Source organism: Mustela nivalis, assembly GCF_964662115.1.
Source record: "Mustela nivalis genome assembly, chromosome: 10".
NCBI lineage: Eukaryota > Metazoa > Chordata > Mammalia > Carnivora > Mustelidae > Mustela > Mustela nivalis.
In genome coordinates, this window is record NC_139029.1 from 75,780,947 (window position 1) to 75,797,808 (window position 16,862).

General features: G+C 38.3%; 1 protein-coding gene across 1 annotated transcript in view; it reads left to right on the plus strand.

Moving 5' to 3' along the window:
• EPHX4 (epoxide hydrolase 4) overlaps positions 1-2,837 on the plus strand; it is a 45,179-nt gene extending 42,342 nt beyond the window's left edge. Inside the window, exon 7 of the mRNA XM_082688688.1 lies at positions 668-2,837. Coding sequence (XP_082544814.1) covers positions 668-899 — 232 coding nt within the window. The 3' untranslated portion in view covers positions 900-2,837. The remainder of the gene's footprint in view (positions 1-667) is intronic.
• The last annotated feature ends 14,025 nt before the right edge of the window (positions 2,838-16,862 follow it).

Below are 16,862 nucleotides of genomic sequence, written 5' to 3' on the forward strand. Positions count from 1 at the left end.
TTTAAGAAAATACACAATAAATCATTGTTTAAAAATAATCTTCCTGCAACATAAATATAGTGTCATTTAATGGTAAAGTTTAGGCTGTATATATCTTCTGAATTTTCAGTTCCAATTTCGCATAAAATGTTATGTATCTAAGAAACAATTTAAAATATATTTAACACCATTTAAAACTCTTTCATCACACAATTCAGAAATTCTGGTATCCTTTTAAAGCAAATTATTCTTCATAGTGATGAATTTCATATTTAATTTATAATCTTTATTACAAGTTTTGCTGCACTCACCCAATTAAAAATTTTATTGAGCCCTTTCTTAAATAGCCTTTTAAATTTTTTATTGTATAGATTGATTGCCTGTTTCTCAACAGAATACCGTGTTTCTCAACCATTTTTTCATCATCACCTCCTTAAGGAGCCTTTTTAGACATTTTTTTCCCTAAATTACCCCCCATGAAATTTTAATATCTGTTTATGTACTATGTGTATATCCATGACTTATACATTAAAAAAAATAATTTTTTTCACTCTCACAAGAATTGATTTTCACGCCATTGGTGGTGATATAGCCTCCTTTGAGACTATATGGCTTAAAGGAACATTATGGAAAAATGTTACTTTAACTTTTACAATGAGTCTCAAATCCACGTGTTTTGTTTTCATAGCTGCCTGCCTCTCAAACATCACATGGTGACCATTCCAACACTACTACTGTGGGGAGAGAAAGACGCATTTATGGAGGTTGAGATGGCTGAAGTCACAAAGATTTATGTTAAAAATTATTTCAGGCTAACTATATTGTCAGAAGTCAGTCATTGGCTTCAGCAAGAACAACCTGACATAGTAAACAAACTGATATGGACATTTCTGAAAGAAGAAACAAGAAAAAAAGATTGATTTTCTATATCTTCTCTGAGGGATCTATAATGAAATCTCTAAATAATTTTTAATAATTGTTCATCAACCTCTTTAAGCTTCATTAGGAAAAAATGTTTTAATATGCTTTATCATAAATATCCCAACAAATGATATTGAAAAAAATCTGAGAATGTGTGGACTTGTAACATGATATTGATTTTCTTCTGTTGAATTTTGCACGGGAAAGCATCTGCCTTAAAATGTATACATTGGTACAAAAAGGAAGTTGGGGCAAGTGGCTCAGTTTTTATTTCCTGCATTCTTTACCCTGTTAACATCTGGTGCCTTTTATAAATGTATATTAAAGATTAGCTGTGTCATGTTTAAAAAGGCAAACCTGCAATGGTATAAATTTTCATTTTATTGTTCAAAACTTCTTTTTACTATTTTTCAACCATTAAAAGATTCTATTGTCAAATCTCTTGGATTTATAATATGCTTATGAGTTTGAAGGCAAAGATGATTAGAAGAATATGCATTCTTAAAACAAGTCATAAATTCTATTTATACTGGAAAGATTAACAAGAGATAATGTAGAGATTCTCATGTATATGTGTGTGTATTTAATACTGCAAAGTTGGAAAGCACATCTATCAAATTACTTATCTTAATTTTCCAGCTAAACTGGCAAGAGATTTAGATGAAAGATCAAAATATCCTTTGTCCCTATTATGCAACCAGAATTGAATTCTGTACTTCCTATGTGCAGTAGAATCTAAGCTCCACAAAACATAAATTTTTTACTGTTTTATTACCTGACACATATCCAACATCTGGAATAAGGGCCTGGCTCCATTGTGGGCACTCACTTACCTGTTTAATGGATAAATAAATATCTGACACACTGTTAGGCAAATATAAAGGAAAGATGACATGGTAATATGGAACTTTCCTTAGGAAGTATACACAGGAAAGAAAAAAAAAAGAAGTATACACAGGGGCACCTGGTGGCTCAGTCAGTTAAGCGTCCGCCTTCTGCTCAGGTCATGGTCCCAGAGTCCTGGCATTGAGCCTTGCGCTGGGGCCCCCTGCTTCTCACCCTCTTCCCCACTCATGCTCTCTCTCTCTCTCTCGCTAGCTCTGTCTCTCTCTCTCAAACAAATAAATAAAAATTTTTTTTTAAGATTTTATTTATTTATTTATCAGAGTGAGCACAGGCAGATAGAGTGGCAGGCAGTGGCAGAGGGAGAAGCAGGCTCCCCGCTGAGCAAGGAGCCCGATGCAGGACTTGATCCCAGCACAGGATGCTGGGATGATGACCTGAGCCGAAGGCAGCCGCTTAAACTAATGAGTCACCTAGGCGTCCCAAATAAAATCTTAAAAAAAAAGAAGTATACAGAGAATGTAGTTAAGTTAAACAAGGATTCAAGAGTAGTAACAAACATTACAAATAGGAGTGGGAAGACTTACAGAAGAGAGAATGATACAAGCTCAAGGTAGTACTACCCATTCACTTGGGTTGGTCTCATCTGGCATCGGAGACAACCAGTAACATTGCCAAATCATGTCTCCTTAGAGGCTACAGCTATGTTCCCAACTAAGACTAAGTTGGTGAAAAAATGTCTCCCTCACTAAGTGTAGTTCTGATAGTGACAGAAGAAAGTGGAATGTTCTTAAGAATTCTCATTATTGTATCTTAAGCAACTTTTATTTATTAATAAAAACCCAACTTTCTATATACATTTTTGCTTGTGCTTCATAATAACATTACAAGATAGAGGGTATTACCAGTTTACAGATGTGAAAAATAAGGTTGGCCAATGCCCATGGTATAATTGTTAGAAGCAGAATCTGACCTAAATTCATTTGGTTATAAAGCCTCTAATCTTTCCAATAAGATAATAGGCTCTGTATCTACACTGTTTTGTTTTACTGGTAACCTGATGTGCTCCAATAAATAGAAACATCTCTCAGAAACCTATAATTTGACTTTTAATTCTGGGGAAAGGAATTTAAATCAGTAATTAGCAAATTAGCATTGTCAGAGTTGCAAATGTTACAAGGTATAGAAGAGAGCCTGGTTCACAGCGACTTTGATTATGCTTCCCTCTTGATCATTTCTGAATGGCAGCAAGAAAGGGAAGAATAGGACTTTGACTGTTTATGTTGACCCAGTAAAATAATCCTGACTTGCTTTACTGAAAACTGGTTACTGACTAAGGTGATTTTAAGGTTTGTTGTTGTTATTTATATCAGTTTGGAATGGTGACTGGTTCATGTGGACTCATGTTAATAATATGAATCAAATGTGCTATGGCTAATTCCAGCCCATGATAATGGATGTATTCTAATTTGCTATGTATGTAGAAGAGGGCTTGTAACAGATATAAAGGCTCATGGGTGCCATCAGTTAAACCTCTTAGCATAAAGAGATATCATGGTCTCTGTAGAGATCAATTTGTAGGGAGAGTAAATGAATTTGACTTACCAACTCCCAAAACATTTCACAGTAAGTAAACTTTACTGGTAACGGCATTTAAATTAAAAAGTTATAATTAAATATTCATCTATTTAAATTATTATATCCCTAGTAGGCATATAATATATCCTTAATATAAATGTAAGAAACCATGTGAAAATAATTAAGCCTATATGTCAAAAGGAAGACATTTAGAAAAAGCAAAAAAGATTGAACTGTTGATATGATTCTAATTCTATTACACTACTTATCATTTTTAATTTTTCTAATTTTAAGAAATCATCAAGGGTAAGACACCCTCATTTCTGATTAACCCACACTGTATCTGAGAGTTCTAATTATGTGTGACTAGAAAGGGCACTTAAATATGGGGAAGGGGTTTGCTTTGGGGGGTTGCCCTCAGACCCAGTCTACTGACATCCTGAGACCCCTGAGAAGTTGGCCTCATGGCTTGGCCATCCTTTGACTTGGAGATGGAGGTGTGAGAGTCTGCCTTCCACCACGGGATGATCAGGTCGCACAGCCCTCAGTGGCCAACCTCTCCATGCAGCCGAGGTTTATCAGCCTGTGGTGCTGGCTACATCATCTTCGCTGCGACTGTGCTGGTGCCAGTCTGGGAGTCCTGCATCGCCTTCTTCATCATCGTCTTCTGGCCAGTGTCCTCACTTTCCACCGAGGGCGGTTCTGCTTGACCAGTCAACCCCGCGAAGAGTTCGGTGGAAAAAACTGGTGCAACCACCTCCCAAATTCTTGTTTCAGGCAACGTTCTGTTTAGCAGCATCCCTGGTTAAAGTGAAAGGGGAAAAGGGACCTTAGATGAGGTCCTCATCTTCATTACAGCCCCACACTCCACTTCCTTTAACCAAATCACCTCTGAGGTGATGCAGTTTGGGAGAGAATGGATAGGAGGTGCCATGGAGGGGAGGGAGCTGTGGTCACAGAGAGAATGGAACACATGGGGGAACATATAAGAGAACACTTCCCCAAAGCCATTGGCTGAGAAATGAGAGGGGATGATTTTCATGAGTTTCTGCAACAAGTGGGGCTCAAAGAATGGAGTTTTAGAGGTTGGCAGGCTTGGCTGTGATAGTCTTAAAAGCACTGCCCTATTTCTGGAGATAAGGCAGACAAGCAACCCCAGGGCAGACAATATGATCTGAGGATCACTTAAGGAGCATGGCCAGGGGAGTAGGGGGCAGGGGGAATGGGACTATTTGCTCTTCTTGGAGCTTATCTGTGAAAGGTGGCATTCACAGAGTCATCTCTCTGGGAACAAAAGAGTTAGCAGGTGCTAACATTTCCCTCCTCTGCTCCTCAGCATAGGCACAGAGACACCTGCTGAGGGCAACTAACCAGACACTGGCTGTTTAGCCTGCTTTGCTCCAAATCCTACACTCCCGTGTTCTGGCATGACTGCCTTTCTTGGTCAAACCTGTATCCATCCCAGTGCTGCAAAACCCTCCCCCAGGAGACCAGTTCAGGCCCGTGCCACAGCACGTCCCTAAAGTTTAGAGTTTTAAAAGTCAACAGGATTGGCTGGGATAAAGCCCCAAGGGCATTGCACTGCTTCAGGCAGGCAAGCAACCTAGAGACAGATTGCATGAAAATAGCAATCTGAAAAACACCTGAGACACATGAGGAGAAATTATTCACTCTTCTGGGAGTGCTTCACCAAGAGTAGCAAGCACAGAGACCCCTCCCCAGGGATAAAGGAGCAGGCTGGCATCATTTCCCTCCTTCAGTAAATTGCACAGCACCAACACTGTCTGCCTAGCCTACTTACACCAAGTCCCATCCCTTGTTCTCTGCTGTTGCTGGTTTTCTTGGGCAAGTGTGCCTAAGGACCAGTGCAGCAGGCCCCTTCCTAGAAGACCAGCACAAACCCCCGCACACAAAATGTCTACTGACCATAGAATTCTGCAAGGCTTCAATTCCACATCAGGTCTTATTTAACAAGTAGACCAGAGCATGCTTAGCTAAAACCACTACACTCTGGCTGAAGTCCAAACACTGTCTACTGCAGGCAAGAAAAGCCTCTGCAGATGATTGACCTGAGGGATAAGTAGCCGAAATAAAGCAGCAGGGTGCTCCAGGTACACACCAGAGACCCTTGCTGAAGAAACAGGGCCTGGACACTATATGATCTTTTCTTCATAAAACCATTACTCTTCAGAGCAGGAAACACAACATGCTTTTCTGACACAGAGAAGAAGACAGAGACCTACACAAAATTCCAAGATGGAGGAATCCATCCCAAAAGAAAGAAAAAGAAAAGGTCACGGCCAGAGAGCTAATCAAAACAGATATAAGTAATTTAAAGCAGTAATCATAAGAATCTCACTGGGTTTGAGAATAATATGGACAACATCAGGGAGACTCTTACCACAGAGATAAAAGAGTTTAAAAAAAAATCAGAAATGAAAATATATAGTAACTGAGATTCGAAATCATCTGAATGTAATGACTACAAGGATTGAAGAAGCAGAGGATTGAATAAGTGTTATAGAGGATAGAATAATAAAAAGTAATGAAGTTTAACAAAGAAGAAAAGAGCTGAAGAGAGAAAGAAGAACTATGGATGATGAGAATAGGCTGTGACTCCATCAAACATAGTAACATTTGTATCATTGGGGTCCTAGAAGAAGAGAAAAAATGGCGGCAGAAGATTTATTTGAGGAAATTATAGCTAAAAACTTCCTTAATCTGGGGAAGGAAACAGACATCCAAATCCAGGAAGCACAGAGAACTCCCATCAAGATCAACGAAAGCAGGCCAATACCAAGACATATTATAGTTAAATTTTCAAAATATAGTGATAAAGAAAGAAATCCTAAAAGCAGCAATATAATAGAAGTACCCAAATTGCAAGGGAAACCCCATAAGGCTAACTGCAGATCTCTACACAGAAACTTGACTAGCAGCAAGTGCCATGATATATTCCACTGGTTGAATGGAAAAAATCTGCAGCCAAGAATGCTCTATCCAGCAAGGCTGTCATTCAGAATAGAAGGGGATATAAAGAGTTTCCCAGACAAACAGAAACTAAAGGAATTCATGACAACGAAGCCAACCTTATAAGAAATATTGAAAAGGACTCTTTGAGTGGGAGAGAAAAACCAAAAGTGACAAAGACTAGAAAAGAACACAGAAAATCTCCAGAAATAATGACAAAATAAGTAATAAAATGGAACTAAATACATATCTATTAGTAATTACTCTGAATGTAAATGGACTAAATGCTCCAATCAAAAGAAAGAGTGTCAGAATGGATAAAAAAAAAAACAAGATCCATCTATATGCTGTCTATAAGAGACTCATATTAGACCTAAAGACACCTTCAGATTGGCAGTGAGGAGTCAGAGAAAAATTTATCATGCAAATTCATGTCATAAGAAAGCTGGAGGGACACCTGAGTGGCACAGTGGATTAATCCTCTGCCTTTGGCTCAGGTCATGATCCCAGGGTCCTGGGATTGAGCACCGCATTGGGCTCTCTGCTCAGCAGGGAACCTGCTTCCCTTTCTCTCTCTCTGCCTGCCTACTTGTGATCTTTCTCTCTCTGTATCAAAAAAAAAAAAAAAAAATCTTTAAAAAAAAGAAAGAAAGAAAGCTGGAATAGCAATACTCGTATCAGGCAAGCTAGATTTTAAAACAAAAACTATAACAAGAGATGAAGAGAACTACACCATAATAAAGGGGTATATCCAACAAAAAGATCTAACAATGATAAATATTTATGCCCCCAACTTGGGAGTGCCCAAATATATAAAACAATAACACACATAAAGGAACTCATTCATAATAATACAATAATAGTAGGGGACTTTAACACCTCATTTACGCCAAGAACAGATCATTTAAGCAGAAAATCAACAAGGAAGCAAGACAGTGAATGACACAATGGACCAGATGGACTTAACAGATATATTTAGAACATTTCATTCTAAAGCAACAGCATACTCATTCCTTTCAAGTACACATGTGACATTCTCCAGACTAGATCACTTACTGGGTCACAAATCAGGCTTCAACCAGTACAGAAAGATTGAGTTCATACCATGTATATTTTCCAACCACAGCACTATGAAACTAGAAGTCAGCCACAAGAAAAAATTTGGAAAGACCACAAATATATGGAAGTCAAACAATATGCTACTAAAGAATGAATGGGTCAACCAGGAAATCAAAGAAGAAATTTAAAAAAAAAAATGGAAACAAATGAAAGTGAAGACACAATTGTCTAAAACCTCTGAGATGCAGCAGTAGCAATCTTTTTTTTTTTTAAGATTTATTTATTTAGTTAGTTAGTTATTTGATAGACATCACAAATAGGGAGAGAGGCAGGCAGAGAGAGAGAGGAAGAAGCAGGCTCCCTGCCAACAGAGGGCCTGATGTAGGGCTTGATCCCAGAACCCTGGGACCACAACCCAAGCTGAAGGCAGAGGCTTTAACCCACTGAGCCACCCAGGCACCCAGCAATAGCAAGCAGTCTTAAAAGGGAAGCTTATAGCAAATAAGGGCTACCTCAAGAACCAAGAAAAATGTCAAATAAACAACAAAATCACACCTAAGAAGCTATAAAAAGAACAACACGCCAAGTCTCAAGTCAGCAGAAGAAGAGAAATAATAAAAATTAGAGCAGAAATAAATGGTATATTGGGGCACCTGGATGGCTCAGTTGGTTACCATCTGACTTGATTTTGGTTTAGGTCATGATCTCATGGTTATGAGATTGAGCTCCACATTGGGCTCTGCATTGGGTGTGGAACCTGCTTAATATTCTCTCTTCTCCCCTGCTCCTCCCTATTTCCTCTCTATGTTTATCTCAAAAAAAAAAAAAAAAAAAAAAAGAGAGAGAGAGAGAGAGAAAAGAAATGAGTGGTGTAGATATTAAAAAACCCAGCAAAACAGATCAATGAAACAAGGAACTAGTTCTTTGAAAGAAATTAATAAAATTGATAAACCTCTAGCCAGACTTATCAAAAAGAAAAGAGGAAGGACCCAAAATAAATAAAATCACAAATGCGAGAGAAGAAATAACAACTAACACTACTGAAATACAAAAAATTATATGAGAATATTATTTAAAACTATATGCCATCAAATTGGACAATCTGGAAAAAGTGGACAAGTTCCTAGAAACATATAAATTACCAAAATTGAAACAGGAAGAAATACAAAACTTGAACAGACTGATAACCAGCAAAGAAATTGAATCAGTAACCAAAAATCTCCCAACAAACAAAAGTCCTGGGCTAGATGGTTTCACAGGGAGTTCTACCAAACATTTAAAGAAGATTAAATAGGGGCGCCTGGGTGGTTCAGTGGGTTAAGGCCTCTGCCTTTGGCTTGGGTCATGATCCCGGGGTCCTGGGATCGGGCCCTGAATGGGGCTCTCTGCTCTGTGGGGAGTCTGCTTCCTCCTCTCTCTCTCTCTGCCTCTCTGCCTACTTGTGATCTCTATCTGTCAAATAAATAAATAAAATCTTAAAAAAAAAAAAAAAGAAAGAAAGAAGACTTAATACAGGGGCTCCTGGTTAAGTTGGTTAAGCATCTGACTCTTGGTTTGGGTTTAGGTTGTGATCTCCACTTCATGAGATCATGCCATGTGTTGGGCTCCATGCTAGGCATTGAGTCTGTTTGAGATTTTCTCCTTGTGCACTCATGCTCTCTCTCCCTTTCTGTCTCAAATAAATAAATAAATCTTTTAAAAATGGGCAGAAGACATGAATAGACTTTTCTTCAAAGAATACATACACATACTAACAGATATATGAAAAGATGCTCAACATCATTCATCATCAGGGAAATACAAATCAAAACTACAATGAAATATCACATCAGTCAGAATGGCTAAAATCAACAACTCGGGAGACAACAGGTATTGGCTAGCATACAGAGAAAAGGGAACACTCTTACACTGTTGGTGGGAATGCAAACTGGGGCAGTCAGTCCAGAAAACAGTATAGAGTTTCCTCAAAAGGTAAAAATAGAACTACCCTATGATCCAGCAAATGCAGTACTAGATATTTACCCAAAGGAAACAAAAATACCGATTTAAAGGGATATATGCAACCCAATGTTTAGAGCATCATTATCAGCAATAGCCAAATTATGGAAACAGTCTAAGTGTCCATTGACTGATGATTGGATAAAGAATAGGTGGTATACAGTCAGAATGACTAAAACTAACAAGTCAGGAAACACCAAATGTTGGCAAGGATGTGAGGAAAGGGGAACCCTCTTATACTGTTGGTGGGAATGCAAGCTGTACAGCCACTCTGAAACACAGTATGGAGGTTCCTCAAGAATTTAAAGATAGAGCTACCTTATGACACAGCAATTGCACTACTGGGTATTTACCCCACAGATACAAATGTAGTGATACGAAGGGGCACGTGCACACCAATGTTTATAGCAGCAATGTCTACAACAGTCAAACAACAGAAAGAGCCCAGACGTCCATTGACTGGTGAATGGATAAAAAGATATGGTATATATATATATGTATATATATACATATATATATATTCTATCTATCTATATATCATATATATGTGTGTATGTATATATACATGAACACACATAATCGAATATTACTCAGTCATCAGGAAGGATGAATACTTACCATTTACATCAACATGATTGGAACTGGACTGTATTAGGCTGAGTGAAATAAGTCGATCAGAGAAAGACAATTATCATATGGTTTCACTTGTGGAATATAAGAAACAGTGGAGAGGATAATAGGAGAAGGGAGGGAAAACTGAATGGGAAATAATCAGAAAGAGAGTCAAACCATGAGAGACTCGTAACTATAGGAAACAAACAGGGTTTCTAGAGGGGAGGTGGATGAGGGCATGGGCAATTGGCTGATAGACATTAAAGTGGGCATGTGATATGAGAGCACTGGGTGTTATATGCAACTGATTAATTATTGTATAGTACTCTGCCATAAAAAAGGATGAAATCTTGCCATTTGCAATGATGTGGATGGAATGAGAAAGTATTACACTAAGCGAAATAAGTCAGAGAAAGACAAATACCATATGATTTCACTCCTATGTGGAACTGAAGAAACAAAACAGATGAACATGGCATTGGGGAAAGAGAGACAAACCATTAAACAGACTCTTAACTATAGACAATAAACTGAGGATTACTGGAGGGGAGAAGGGTAGAAGGATGGGTATTAAGGAAGGCACTTGTTGTGATGAGCACTCTGCATTGTACATAAGTGACGAATCACAGAATTCTACATCTGAAACTAATATTACACTGAATGTTAATTAACTGGAATTTAAATAAAAACTTTAAAAAGTAGATTAGAAAAAAGACATCTATTGATAAACATTGTTCACCTTGTTCTAGTTAATATCTATCTTTTGTTTAGTGTTAAATTAAGGCCAGAGGAACATTTTAGACCATTGCCTCTTCTTCATTTTTGCAAAGAAAATATCTCATTAAGAGCTCCATTGGCAATAAATAAATACGTGTAACAATACAGTACAAGAAAAATAAAAATAAACATCAGTAAAATATAATACTAGGAATACCATTGAAATGATTATAAGTGATATGGCTGCCACTTAAAATTTTTTTCTAGATATATAAATGATTATTTAGAATGAGAAAAGAAATTACAAAAGACTACAATTTCTGGAAAGCTGATAATATTACAAACCTAAGTTATAAATTCTGAAAAATTCTACTTTGAGTCCCATTAAAGGGGAAATTTGTGTTTATAATTGCATATTCTGCATTATTAAGAATACTCCTTTCACTCTGACTACACACCAATGAGAACTGAAGCTTCTAATCTTATACCTTCTAACTACCTATATACTTCTAGCACCCTTTGTTGTAAGACATCTTCACATGTGATGTGATGTGACCTTGGGCCCTATCCCTTTATGTCACTCTGCAAGATGAATCAGCTAAGTATTCCTGGAAGCCATTCCTGCAAATAGGAAGCAATAACTTATGTAGATGTGGAAATGATTGCGAACCAATAAATATGCCTTGCTAACTCAAACTACTGTATCCTCAACTTATTTTCATTGTGGTCATATCCCAAAAATTGCCTATAGGCACTCAGTGCCACAATATATGAGGGGACATTTGATTAAGAAGAAAGTCTTGGGGCACCTGGGTGGCTCAGTGGGTTAAAGCCTCTGCCTTTGGCTCAGGTCATGATTCCAGGGTCCTGGGATTGAGCCCTGCATAGGGCTGTCTGCTCAGCAGGGAGCCTGCTTCCCTTCCTTTCTCTCTGCCTGCCTCTCTGCCTACTTGTGATCTCTGTCTGTCAAATAAATAAATAAAATGTTAAAAAAAAAGAAGAAGAAAGTCTTGATCAAATGTGGTAAAATTTCCTACCTTTGCAAAATTTAAAAAAAAACATACCCCAGAAGTACAAAAAGGAAACACATTTCTAGGGATTCCACTGGAGCCTTCTTGTACAAGGTGGGGGAGGTCCCTAAAGCTTAGGTTTCATTAGTTAGCTTCCTGGTATTCTGAGAAGAAAGGAAGAAGAGGTGAGGGGGAGGTGAGCAGAGGACGAAAACTTAAGGAAAGTGACAACAAAATATTAAATATTGTTCTGAGATCATTTGCATGCATTTCTCACCTGAGAAAGGAGGTGGGGAAGTGACATTTTATAATCCTCACTGTCTTAGTTCAGTGTGCTATTACAAAAATAACTGGGTTATTTCTTATAGTTCTGGAAGCTGGGTAGTCTAAGATCAATGCACTAGCAAATTTGGTGTCTCATAAGAGCTTGCTTCCTAGTATGTAAATAGCTGTCTTCTCACTATATCATCTCATGGTGGAAAAGACAAGGAAATTCTCTGGGGTCTCCTTCATAAGGGAACTAACCCATTCATGGGGGTTCCATCCTCATGACCTGATCACCTCCCAAAGGCCCTACCTCCATATTCCATCACACTAGGTATTAGATTCTCACATATGAATTTTGGGAGGTCACAGATAGTCATTCTATTGTATCCACCCAACTTGATGTTTCTTTTTTTAAAATTTTGTTTTTATTTATTTAACACAGAGAGAGAGAGAGCACAAGCAGGGGGAGTGGCAGGCAGAAGGAGAGGGAGAAGCAGAGAGAGGGAGAAGCAGGTTCCCCACTGCTGATGGAGTGAAGGAGCCTGATGTGGGGCTCAATCCCAGGATGGTGGGATCATGACCTAAGCCAAAGGCAGATGCTTAACTGACTGAGTCACCTAGGTCCACCCTTCCCCCAACTTGATATTTCCATGATATTAATTCACAAAACCTTAAATTGAATATAATCTAATTGTTAGTTGTAATATTCATATTATGATGAAACTCTAATAACTTCCATAAGAATGTATAGGTAAGTAATTCTATTAATGTTGTTAGGAACCAAGAGTTTTTCAGTGCAAGAAAAAAAGAACAGGGGCGCCTGGGTGGCTCAGTGGGTTGGGCCACTGCCTTCGGCTCAGGTCATGATCTCAGGGTCCTGGGATCGAGTCCCGCATCAGGCTCTCTGCTCCACAGGGAGCCTGCTTCCTCCTCTCTCTCTCTGCCTGCCTCTCTGCCTACTTGTGATCTCTCTCTGTCAAATAAAAAAATAAAATCTTTAAAAAAAAAAAAAAAAGAAAAAAAAAGAAAAAAAGAACAGAGTTTAAAAACAAAGAATCTAAAAATCTCATAATATTAAATTTGAATCAGATATAGTATAAATTCAGCAATCTTTTTTCTTATAAAAACATGTATTGCTTAGGAACAACCCAGCACCCATTATGCTTAGCAAAATAACTCAATCAGAGAAAGACAACTATCATATCATCTTCCTGATATGAGAAAGTGGAGATGCAATGTGGGGGATTTGGGGGTTAGGAAAGGAATAAATGAAACAAGATAGGATTGGGAGAGAGACAAACCATAAAAGACTCTTAATCTCACAAGACAAACTGAGGGTTGATGGGGGTAAGGGGGTAGGGAGAGGGTGGTGGGGATATGGACATTGGGGAAGGTATGTGCATGGTGAGTGCTGTGAAGTGTAAACCTGGGTATTCACAGACCTGTACCACTGCGGCTAATACATTATATGTTAATTAAAAAAAAAAGAAGAAGAAGAAGAAAGAAAGAACCCAGACCAATATTAATGAGCATAGTTAACACCCAGATTGTGAGCTCTATCTACCAGTACACACTAAAAGGAACTATAGCTATTTGGGAGAATAGCTGGGGTGGAAAATAAATAACGTATCTAGTATCTGGTTGTGCCAGAAAGCAAGGAAGATACCACAGATTAGAGAACGTGTCAAAGGGACACAAGAGCCAATACAAAGGAACTCCCATTGGTCAGATAAGGCAATTTGAGCATCAAAAAGAATAAATGAAATTGTCTTTGCATAAATAAAAATCAGTGAGTTCATGAACAAAAATGATAAACTGAACACATTGGAATTAATGAGGTTATCAACTCCTTACTTGGAAAAATGATAATTTAAATAAGAGAATTAAGTATTTATCCTGCCTTTGCAGTGTGAAACGTCTTTCTGGATATCCAGTATTTCTAACTGATGAAGGATGGTTCTTCTTTAAGGAACATTTCCAGCAAATTTCCAGCAAATGAATGATGCAATTATAAAATCATTTTGCAATCCCTAGTTGGCCCAAGCAAGAATTATCAACAGATAAAACTATTAGATGAAAATGTATGATTCATATTAGCAACATTGAGAGGAGGATAACCAAACATTATGTACCTCCTGATATGATACAAAATGAATTACCACTTGTGGGAAGCAGGATAATGCCTGTGCCCATCCTCCCAAAAGATGTCCATATCCTAATCCCAGAATTTGGAAATATGTTGGGTCACATGCCAAAGGGCAAAAGGGAATTAAGGTTGCAAATAGAATTAAGTTCGCTAATTAGCTGACCTTAAAAGAGGGAGATTATCCTGGATTATCCAACTGTACAGAATGTAACCACAAGAGGCCTTAAAAGAGCAAAGACGAGGGGCGCCTGGGTGGCTCAGTGGATTAAGCCCCTGCCTTCGGCTCAGGTCATGATCTCAGTGTCCTGGGATCGAGCCCCGCATCGGCTCTTTGCTCAGCGGGAGCCTGCTTCCTCCTCTCTCTCTGCCTGACTCTCCGCCTACTTGTGATCTTTCTCTCTGTCAAATAAATTAATAAAATCTTAAAAAAAAAAAAAGAGCAAAGACGAGGCACAAGAAGAGGTCAGAATGATGCAATGTAAGAGGGAATCAACCTGCTGTCTTGGAAGATGGCAGAAAGGAATTCAAGAGCCAAGGAATATGGGTAGCCTCTAGAATCTGCATAAAAAAAGGAAATGTGGGGAATGCAGTCCTGCCCAAACCTTGATCTTAGCCCAGTCAGATCCATTTGGGGTTCTAATCTACAAAACTGAAGGGAAAAAATTTGTTGTTTTTGAGCCACTAAATTTGTGGTAATGTGTTAAAGTAACAATAGAAAACTAATATTCCACCTAATATTCCATTTATTAAATATTTTTTTGTTAAGGAATTGAACCTCAATCTAATCAAGCCTCTGAAACCAACTTTTGCAGGAAATGTATGGTATAAATGAACATAGAAAGTGATACTACAAGGACACAAACAGTAAAATTTAAAATGTGGGATATTCTACAGCTCAGCTGCCCAGGCTTCTGCAACATCAATGGCATGAAGATAAAAATGGGAGAGGGAACTGCTCTAGATTAGAAGAGACTCAGGAGACTTAAGAACCAAATGCAACCTCTGAATCATTTGAAAATGGATTCAAACAAACCAACTATAAAGGATATTTTTAGGACAGTTGTGAAAATTTTACAATGGGTTACATAGTAAATAAATTATTGTTAATTTGTAAGGAATAATGTTAGAAGTTAGAAATCAGGGTGCCTGGGTGGCTCAGTGGGTTAAGCCGCTGCCTTCAGCTCAGGTCATGATCTCAGGGTCCTGGGATCGAGTCCCACATCGAAGCTCTCTGCTCAGCAGGAAGCCTGCTTCCTTCTCTCTCTCTCTGCCTGCCTCTCTGCCTACTTGTGATCTCTCTCTGTTGAATAAATAAATAAAATCCTTAAAAAAAAAAAAAAGAAGTTAGAAATCATCCAATTTTTTTTAGAGATGCATACTGAAGTATGTAGGAATAAAATTAAATAATGTCTGTGCTTTTACTTTCAAAATTTTTAGAAGGAAAGAAGGAAGGGAAAAAGGAAGGAAAGAAGAAAACATGAGAAAGGACCAAAAGAAGAGAAGGCTTGATAAGGCACATATGCACATTTTGGTAATGGGTATATTGGGGTTTATTGTATCTCTCTCTTTACTTATTTGTATATTTGAAATGTTTCAAATGAAAACATTTTTTAAAAAAGATTTTATTTATTTATTTGACAGAGAGAGAGAGAGAGAGATCACATTGGGCAGAGAGGCAGGCAGAGAGACAGGGGGAAGCAGGCTCCCCCCTGAGCAGAGAGCCCAATGCGGGGCTTGATCCTAGGACCCTGAGACCACGACCTGAGCCAAATGCAGAGGGTTAACCCTCTGAGCCACCCAGGCGCCCCTCAAATGAAAACATTTTTAAAGAAGAAAAAAATAATGCATCCAAAAAGTCACTTTTCTTTCATAAAATGGTAGTTCTTAGAAGAGGGTTTTATTTTTTTCTGTTTTTTTTTTTTTTTTTCCTTCCTAAATTGATTTTCACACATGAGAACCATAGTTAAGGCCAACCTAACCCAAAATTATAGATTTAGCTGTCTACCTTCAAAGTTCCTGTTAGGGTACGGAGTCGACCACCCCTCAATTAGACAGAGAACACTCTCAATAATGCAAGTCACACAGCGAGGTTTATTTCCAGCTAGCTGGGGTCCAAGTATCCACCTGGCACAGCAGGTTTCAACAAGGACCCCAAGTCCTGAAAGCCAAGGGTTTATATAGCATTTTCAAGGCAATTCTTCATAGCTACATACATATCTTGCACCCCACTTTGACAGTTTAACTTTGTTTAACCTTTTGCCACCCCGGCGTCACCCTGTTATCCTGGCGGTTAAGTGAGATTTAGGTTTAGAAGAAATTTAACTTTATTTACATTTCCTTCTGCCTCATCCTCCTTCAGTTTTATGGTGCTACCTCAGGCCTTGAGGAACTGAGCCATTTGTCTCTGGAAACTGGGCCATTGAAGAGATAGCCCTTTTTGTTGTAAATCATTGGGACATTTGCAAACCAAGGGAGATTCCTGTCTTGCAGGATTGTGATCTCTGCATGTTAACTATTTGTTTTTCTTTAACATTTTGTCCCTGTGGCACCACCACCTAACCGCCCTGGTGGTATATTATTAAGTTGTTTTTCCAGGTTTTAGCTACTTTCTCTTATCTCAAGTTATGTGTACAGTGTGGCCTGGTTAGGGACGCTCAGTAAAATGGCTTCCCAGCCTTCAGGATGGCCATTCTTATGCTAACCCACTCTTACAGTGCAAGGTGCCGGCTTTTGCTTTGCCAAGATGGCTGTACTTATGTCAG